Genomic DNA, 9,667 nt, shown 5'->3' on the forward strand with positions numbered 1-9,667 from the left:
GCTACACACCAATTGCAGTGCAACTGCAACACAAGGCACTTATTGTTGGCTTGCGTTAATACTGCCTCTAGTATTGTATTAGCAAAAGGTAATGCAATTAGCAGTTCCAGGGTCCGGAAAATACAGGACAAAGATTCATAAGACAGGCTGCACTGACCTGCACACACGAACTCATCCCAGAGGCTTAGGTACAGGCCTGACATTCTTTTGCCTTCATCTTTTCTACCTTCCAGCCTCTGTTTCAGTTTTTAATATTATAGCAACAATCTTTGAGAAAGATGCTTATGGCTTCTGTATGTGTGACAGCACTGGAGTTACTCATACGCCCAACTCACATTTTGAGGGTGAACATGTGTGCAATGCACATGCACGTGGTTTCCAAGGCTGGATGTTGGTAACAGGTGCTGCACGTGGGCTCGACATCCCACCACAATAATTTCAGCCCAGTAACTGTACAATGCTCTGAAGGATGGAGCACTTTCCAAGCCTTCCAGCTTGTTAACAAGATGCTAAAAATGAGCAAGACGGGGGGGAAAAAAACCAACGGCAGGAAAACTCACATCAACATCGCTGGCTCCAGGGAATGCCACTTGCAAGTAATGAAAACGTGCTGCTCGGATGGCGTTGAACCAATCCACTATTTCCTAATAATGAGAAAGAAAAGCATAGTGAACAACGTAGTCTGCACATAAAATATCGTGATCCTGCTGTGTTTCATCTTCGTCCCGAGTGATAGAGCACAATTTAGCAGCAGTCCTAAAAAAAAAATAAAATACAGACATAAAAGAGAGCAGCAAATAGGTGAAGGATGGGGAACATGCAGCTGCTGTCCCAGGCTGCAAGACATGCGTGGAGCTCTGCAGCCCCCAGCGAGCAGCAAGGGGCTTTCTGCAGAGGGAAGGGTTTATGCACGTCTCCGAGCTGGCAAAACCAGCAACAAATCAGCATTTGAGATATTGAGCCCAGCACTGAGCTTGACCCTATAAACACTGTTTGGTTTGTGCCGGCTGGGTGCAAAGGCAGCCCGACACCTCTGCAGCCTGCCCACCACCACCCCTGCCCACCACTACCCCTGGCCCACCCAGCCCCTCCGGCAGCCACAAGCTGACTGCAGGCAGGAGATGCCAGGAACACCTGAATCCCACCCAAATTTTAGCAACATAATTCAATGTTTTGCTAAAAGAGTGGCTAAATATCTCTTTATCTTTGTACTCCAGTCTATCAGTCATATCTGTGAGTCCTCTAGGAACAAGCATGGTGATACTGAAGTCCCAGTAAAATTCCCGAAAACTCTAGCACTTCTTCCTCTCCTTGGCAAAAACCTCTCTCTGTTTTTTGGTTGTGTTTTTTTTTTCTTCCCCCTACAAAATAGTTGTTTTATAACTTCTTTGTTTTTAAACTCATTTATTCATTTGTCTCTAGTGAGACCTACAGAGCTTGTGCTGCCCTGGATGCCTTTTTGAAGGTTTCACTGAGAAATGCCACATTGATTTTAAGTGATCCGCACAGGGAGCAATCTCATACTGCCTTGCGGTCTAAAGGTAGGGGCAAAGGACAAGCATGTTGGAAGGGAGACCTAACAGCTGCCCGCACCGGGATGCTGAGCTGTGGGGAGACAGATGCTGAACTATCCGGCTGTCATTAACGCACGTGAAGCTTCACACATCAGGCACAGGTCCAATGAGCCAGACTTGATCCTAAAATAAACACTGGCAACCCTTTCATTTCAGGTGAGGTTGCTGCAGTATAAGAAAGACTATATTAAAGTAGAAGTCAGCCTTTAGTAAGATTTAAAGTTTTTTATACTTTGAAAATGATTGGGGGGGGAGGCGGGGAAGAAAGGCTCTTAACGTGTAATTTTGGAGATCTCAGTTTTAAGGAGTTGAATTGGGGGTATCTGAAAGACAGCCTAACACGGCACATAGCCATCCTCTAGAAGTTCAAACATTTCGTTTTGGTTTGTTAATCTACTTCAAGCTGAAGGGGGGAAAAAAAAAAACAAACCAACAACTCAAAACATAAGAGAACATACACAAACAATGTTTTGGAAAACTCTGACCTACTTGTCTGAGGTTTTACTTAACTTATCACTTGCTTTCCTACTCTAAGCAGCTAAGCAGACCCCAGATAGAAGCACAAAGAGGATCAGCGAGAGGAACTGGCTCCAGAAGTTAACGATGACCAAACCAGGCTGGAGTTAATGAAAAAAAAGCTGTAATGTTAAACTGTTGATATTTCATATGGTCACCAACTGCAAGGCTACACACACACACATATATATATATGTACTATATATATACACACATATACATATGCAGGTCTCATCCTTGATGGTGATGTGAGACAGGGTTTCACCCCACAGCAAAGCAGAGGTTGAAACCCTCATTGACTTCCAGCAGTCGACTGCTTCTCAGAATATTGATCATCCATCGCTGGAGGAAGGGGCACCACCACCTTCCTTTATACAAACCTATACCTGCGTATGTAAAGCTAGAAGGCTCAGTTGCTAAACATTTTCTGTGTGTATAACTACGAACAATGCCACAGATAGAGTGCGTAGATTAACACTGGTTTAACACATCAGATTTAAACTGCTCAGTGTTTTCAGATGGGAAGGTGTCGTCTCCTTAGCTCATCAGCAGAGATTCCTTTCATTGATATATGTCTCGGAGCAAGCAGAGAAAATGAACTATTTTGCAAGTGGCTTTTCCAGGCCCTCAGCTTCCTTCTGGTCTGCTTGCAATGCCACCGCAGACTCCCCCTCTGCACGTCACCTTGGTGTCTCTCCCATCTCCATCCCGCACCAGAACCACCCACACTGCTGTGGCAGTCTCAGACTGACAACCCCAGATAAAAATGCGATTTCTTCTCACTGTACCTCCTGCTCATCCATCCCTGGCGCTCAAGCAATGAGCCCTTTCCCTGCTGCTGATCAATCCCTCATGCCACCTCTTCCCATCTTGATAGCTCCTGATGTAGCTCAGGAAAGGAGGAGCTCTGGGGAAGAGCATTTTGCTAATTTGTCCAGAGAACTTCCAAAGATCTCAGTTTGCACCCTAAAGGATGGTCTCTCCTGGAGACTCAGCCCACCTCGGAGCATCCTAGGGGTGACGGTAACAGCAGGGATGGCAGCAGCACACAGCAGCTTCCCCAGCTTCTCCAGCCCAGGCTTTCAGAAGCCCTGCAGAGGGAGCTTCAGCCCCAGACAGGAGCTCCGAGCGGTGGGAAACCCAATTCTGCACCTTTCCTGCCTCCCACACCCAGATGGAGACCTGGGGCAGGCAAAGGCTGGCTCCAGCCTTCTTCCCACAGGAGGGACAGCCCCAGCAAGAAGCACCAGTTCAGGTGCCTCCAGGACATGGGGCAGCCTGCACGGAGGAGTCAGCCCACGCAGAGGTTGGGTCTCCAGCTCCAACCGGTGCCTTGGCTTCACCCCGGCTGGCTCAGTACATCTGGTGGTGGGCAAGATCCAACAACATCCTTTAAAATGGTCAGAGCCCAAGACACATCTTGCACTGCCCCTACTCGCTGTTATTAGACACCCACATCGCAAAAGCACCCAGATATGCCCATTTTGAGCAGGGTGCTGGGGCTAGTTTCAGTCTCTCGTTTGCCGTCAGGACGCACCGAGGAGCTGATGAAGCCACCAGACTGAGGTCACGCAGGAATTGCATCTCCAGACAAGTCGCATGATGGGGTACTTCTGGGGTACTGCAGAAGAGCCAAGTGGAGAGCAGCATGCGATGCTCTGGATTACTGCCGAACTCCTCAGTGGAAAAAAAGAAAAAAAAAACCGAATCCTGCCCTGGTGGAAGGTCAGCCAGACCGGTGACAGGATTAGGTGGGATCAAACCCCAGAAATATGAGATAGGAGCCTAAATCAGGCTCGAGCGCTCCAGATCAGGGAGAGGGAGCACCTCTGAGGTACGAGGGGACACCCCAGGGCTGCTGGGGGACCACAGGAGGGAGCGAAGGGCAGCGGGGGACCGCAGGCGAGTCCCAGAGCTGTCTCCGGTCCCAAAGGGTGGGAGCTTACCCCAGCGGGTGTCATCTTCTTGCAGCCCTCGCTCAGCCAAAGGGGCAGACCGATTTCAGGGAAGTTGAAAGAAATTCAGCCTGGGCATTACCAGGTGGCATCAGAGCATGTCCTGCCAAACCACCGACACGACGGCAGGAGCAACTGTGTGAGACCTGCGAGACTGCTCCTTCCATGAGCCCCCAGCAGAAAGCTCAGCATTTTAAACCCAAAAAACAGTAAAACCCTGACTCCATTCCTCACAGCTGGGCTAAGCGGAGCACCAAAGCCCAGCAAACCACAGACATGGGCATGATAGCGGCATGAAGCTTTCACTTCAGAGTGAGAGGAAGAGGAAAGAGCTTCTTCCTCTTATTTTGGTTTAAATCGTGGCCAGGAAGGTACCTGAGAGCAGCCCAAGCGATACTTTGCTGTGCTAAAGCAGCACCTGGTGACAAGCAGTCCCTGCTCCGTGCCATGGGACTTGTACATCCCACCAGGCAGAGCGGACGGAGGGGAGGGTAAATTTGGGAGCAGCCCCGCCGGAGCAGCTCCCTGGGACCCACAAACACAGGGAGCAAGAGCCCCACGGTGCTGCAGGGTGTGAGAGGCCAGGCAGGCCAACCATCTATTATGCATCTCTATTACATGCATATCTCCATGTGTGTGCATGCATATTATACACACATGTCTGCGCATGTACAAAACCAGGGGATGCCACTAATTAACCCAACCTGACACACTAATTGCCTCCTGCCCAGAGCACCGGCACTACACAGGGAGCCACATTCAGCGCGAGCACGACAGGCATCATCTGGCTCCACTGCAACCCGATGCAGAGGCAAGATCAGCTTTGCTCATCCGCAAGTGAAGAATATCTTGGGTTTTGGTGGCATTATTTGTCTCTACAGTCTGGAGAGGAGCGATTGCTATGAACACGGACTGCTTATCCCCAGCAGGGCTGCCCGCCTCGTTGTGCGTGGGCGAACAGCTGGGAACAGGCTGGGCACCGAGAGGATCCTGCAAATCCCTGCTGTGTTGATCCACGAGGGATCACCCCCAGAAAGCCTCTCTGACAGACAGGGTGCTGAACGGGATGTAACATCAAAGGCTGAAGGTACCATGACGGCCAGAGGAAAGTAGATGCGATGTGAACATGGCAGCTCTAGGTTCTGATTTTGTGGCGACTCTAGGGCTGCTGATATTTTATGGGAAGCCTCAAATATTTGGGGGAGGGCAGAAAGAGATGAAAATAAGGCTGTGAAACGGCACCCACTGTAAACTTGCCGGGGTCTGCTCTCTGCATGGACACCAGTCCGCAGAGACAAGAGCCACGGGGCAGTGTGGTGACTGTTGCTGTTCTTCACAGTGGCCCCCAGGCTCAGACCCCCCCAAGAGCCTCCAGGAGGGCTGGGATCCCCCTTGCTGCTCCGACCTCTACGTCCCACTGTCCTCGTTGTGTAAACAACCGCCCCAGACCCGTGAGCCCTCTTCTTCACACCTCCCTTCAGAGGCACGAGGGCATCGCAGCAAAGGGATTTATTTCAATACAAACATTCATACTGTTCACAACAGGCAGAGAAACCACCAGTTCCTCAGTTCTCCTACAGTCCAGTTCACTCCCCTTTTGCAAGTCCTTAGGTTGAGTTCCCTCACCTTTCGCTGCTCCATTCACCCCGTCTCCTCTGGACATGGAGGAGCCTGACTTAAAAAATGCCCCTGTCCCTATGTCTAGTTGCATGCAGAGGAACAGCAATTCCTTCCATTTGCATCTCGTTATTTAGAAGACACGGTTTGCAACCTTTGTGCTTGGAAGGACATAACAAACACACTCAAAGCTGGTTGTGCCTCCTGTACCCCCATCCCTTCCACATCCCCCCAACAATTCCCAGCTCGCTTAGAGCCTGGTGTCCCCAGGCTGGCTCTGAGTAGCATCAACCCCCAGGGTCACAACCCAACCCTTCTCGTTACCTCCGCGCTCTCACCTTGCCATCTTCATGATAGACAAAGATGTTCCTTGTGCTATTGTCCTTCAAGTAAGTGATCTGCAGTCCGTGTGGGTTCCCGATTTTTGCAGGCTGGAAAGTCGCATTTAGATGTTCGATCTTCATAATTGCTTTGGGTTCTTTTGCCTGGAAAACACAGCTGAGTGAGCAAACACCTGAGAATTGGCTTTCAAACCAGAAAGCAGTTCACTTGGTGAGAAAAAACTCCTGATTGAGGCCATTAGCTAAAAAACCTGACACTCAGCCCACAAAACTGCCTGGTGATGAGGTATTAGAGACTTTGCTCAGGTGTCAATGAGTGCTTTCTGCCAGCCTGGAAAAATGCTCTGTTCTTCTGAAAAATTCAGCAGAGTTCAAGGGGAGAAAGGTTTCAGCCCACAAGCAAGATGGAGAGGCCAAGTCTCATGATAGGATATCGTGCTACAAAGACAAGCATCTTCACTACGCCTCCTGTCTCAGCCTCTGTTCAACTGTCTCCTGATCCCCAAATCTCCTCCAGCCTCTCTACACAAAGATACGTGACCAGCATTTACACCGGGATGAGCACTATCAAAGAAGAAAGAAAACTATTCTGCCAGACCAAAAAAAAAAAAGTGCCGACTGCTAACTAACAGGCCAGGATGCTTTCTGCATCTCAAGCACCCACAGCCAGTTCATCCTTGCCCAAGAAGATGGAGGATTATCCCCCTTGCCAACTTCAGACCTGGGTGCTGGCATGGCAGGGGACACCATGCCCAGGTCCCCACCAGTCCCATCCTCTCACATGAGCCACTGGCTTCTGATTCTGCTCCACCCCTTGCCCTCCAAACTGGAAACTTTCTTTCAGAGGGACAAATATATACCTTACAGCCCACCCCTTGGGTGGGTTAGCCCAACAGTGAGCCTGGATCAGGCCCTCCCAGGCATCAATCCCATCTGTACCCTCTGTGGCATGTCACTTGAACTTCATAGCGTGGTTCATCTTCCTACAAAACATCTCCAGAAGTTTACCACCCTTTCAGGACTGCACTGAGAAGTGAACTAGCAAGCGTGAATAAAACATCCCAAAAAATAAAGATTAGGCTCTTGGTCATACCAGTTTTAAGGCACAGCCAGGGGCCAGCAAAAAGTCGGGTGGTGGTGCTGTGGTCCCCAGCACCACGCAGAAGTCCCCGAGCTGGTGAAGAAGCTAGCATGGCTTTGGGAACTTGGGGACTTGCCATGGACACACAGCCATCGCACGGGTGACCACAGTGGGGAAAGCCCAGCAAAGAGGACGTGTCTAGACAGCGTCGTTCCCACCACAGCTACGGTCAACAATGAAGCAAAGCAGCTTCAAACTACCAGAGCAGCCAACAGCGACTGAATGGGGGCTGCTGTGACTTTCACTTCTCCCTTGGTAATGACCGGGTCTCTCCTGTCCACGAGATGGAATTGCACCATACCACACCAAGCTGAAGGAGAAGACGGTGCTATCGAAGCTGGCCACCAGGCATGGAGAAGTGTGGATGGATGTTCCCCTCCTCTGCACAGCATGGCTCATCATGACACCACGATTGCATCAACTTCTTGAGAAAGCTAGCTGGTGGCTCAGTCTGGGCTGCGATGTTCAGGGAGACTCAAAGGTCAGAGAAAACTCCTTGGCTTCCTCTATTATGTGGTGCAGAATAGTAGAGCGTCTATCCATTCATCACAAATGCAATTTTCAAGGTAATAACTCCGTTTCTCACTTACAATAAATGAAATGTGCTCTGGGGAAAAAGACAAATGCTTCCACACTGCTTGATGCTGGAACAGAAAACCAGCGAGCTTTTCCACTGGATGGCTTGCCGTGCCATGCAAAGGAGGTTTCAGACCACAGTGACCACTGCGAGGTGGTGATACCTTCATTGCAAGCTAGCCATAAATATGAAACCCAGGTCAGCTGGATGATGCAGAGCCAGAGCTGAGAAAAAACCCTTCGTTGGTGGTTTAAGAAAAGCCTCATCAACCTTAAAGGGGAACAGAGCAGGAAACCAGTTAGGGCTAGGGTGTCTCACCACGGCTGTGGTGGACCAAGAGCAAACCCTACTAAAGAGAGCAGCGAGCTGTTCCTGGCATCCTTGTCCTGGAGCCACTGGTGACTCAGCGCTTACGAAAACTGTGTAAATAAAATGGTGGCCTAGGAATTACTTGTTCAAAGATGCTCTTACAGTTGCAATCCCCTGTCTGCACACAGCAACCCCAGGTACTCACGTCGTTTTTGTTGAAGTACTTCAGCGCACCTTCCCTCTCCGATAACACGAATTTTCGGCTTAAGAATTGCCCGTTATCACGTCCTCTCTTCCACAGAAATCCTTCTCGATACCCTGCAACAGAGAGGAAATGCTGAGAACCAGGGATAAAACACTGTATTTAAAAAAAGAGGTAGAGTAAAGAAAAGGAGAAGAGCTTCAACTTCAAAGCAATGCAGACCAAATGTGTGGCTGGGTTGCTCAAGACATGAACAAAACAGGCCTTCTCCTTCAGATTTGCCCTTCTCCAACAGCTTGTGCTTCAGATGTCCCCATCCTGACACCGTGATGCGGCAGGCAAAGGGAGGTTTCTGCCACGCATCCTGCGCTGCAATACAGGCGAAGACTTGAGGAGCAAGGCCACGTCCCTGCGCAGGCTGCCAAAGGACAGCCCCTGCCACAGCTCCCACCACCAGAGATGCTGCTCAGCTCACATAAGTAGCACTTTTGGAGCAAGAGAACGGCAGGCAAGACCTGCCCTCCTCTGACGATGTTGCTAAAAAAAGTGAAAAACAGGGTGCGTGCATGCAGGAAAAGTGGTTTAGGGTGGATGGATGTATCAGAGGAAGCCACAAATACATTTTTCACATGGAAAAAGGGGAAAACGTTTGCAGTTCTTCCCATTGACTTCAGGGCACTTTGGTTCAGAAAGCCACTGAGCCAGACTCAGCATCCTCTCCCCTCGGAGCGGGTCCCTCCAGCGCCCAGGCCAGCCCGGCTGGCCATCCCGTGCCTCTCTTCTCTCCTTGGATATCAGCCTCATGGGTGGATCTGCTGCTCGGGAAGAACGCTATTCAAAACACACATGCTTTTTTTAAAACTCCAAAGAGCCAGAAAGAGAGAAAAAAGAATCTAAAAACCTGAACTCCTCAAATCAGAAAAGCAGTTACCACCGGTCACTGCCAGCACCTCCTGCAGCCACAATGCCCAACTTACCTTGCAACAAATTTAATTGACGCTATTATTTTAAATGCTTCAAAACAAAGAAACCCCAAGAACTGTCTAATACAAGTTTTGTGAATACTAACAGAGAAGTTTGATGGTCATCTTCCATTTATTTAAGATATAATTATACAAAAGTCGCATAGAAAAAGCGTTCTCTTTCTCTCTTAGTTTCACCCCTTTTCAATTTTTGTTATTGGTTCTCAGGAGCTAGGGTTTTAAAATTAAAATTTATATGTTTTACAACAACTTTCAAATAAGTAGTTAAACTTTTTTTTTTCAATATGCCAAGTGGCATATTAAAGTCTTTCCTTCACCTGCCTCCTACAAACCAGTCATGTGCAGAAATTCCTCATTCAACCCACTTTTCACTTGTCCATCCTGATGTAGGATTGATTTAAACCACAGATTAGAAGACGCAGTAAAGTCCCTCAACCAGTTCCTCAACACTG

At 49.2% G+C, this 9,667-nt stretch overlaps 1 protein-coding gene across 1 annotated transcript; it reads right to left on the reverse strand.

Annotated features, from left to right (window-relative positions):
* Window positions 1–560: 560 nt before the first annotated feature.
* Window positions 561–8,348, reverse strand: LOC104156484 (arf-GAP with dual PH domain-containing protein 1; the record flags this gene model as incomplete). Its single annotated transcript, XM_009707294.1, has 3 exons — window positions 561–644; window positions 6,001–6,147; window positions 8,236–8,348. Coding segments are annotated over 3 exons (344 nt in total), but the record flags the coding sequence as incomplete, so codon positions are not given.
* Between the last annotated feature and the right edge of the window lie 1,319 nt (window positions 8,349–9,667).

Source organism: Cariama cristata, unplaced genomic scaffold (genome assembly GCF_000690535.1).
Source record: "Cariama cristata isolate BGI_N322 unplaced genomic scaffold, ASM69053v1 scaffold44039, whole genome shotgun sequence".
Taxonomy (NCBI): domain Eukaryota; kingdom Metazoa; phylum Chordata; class Aves; order Cariamiformes; family Cariamidae; genus Cariama; species Cariama cristata.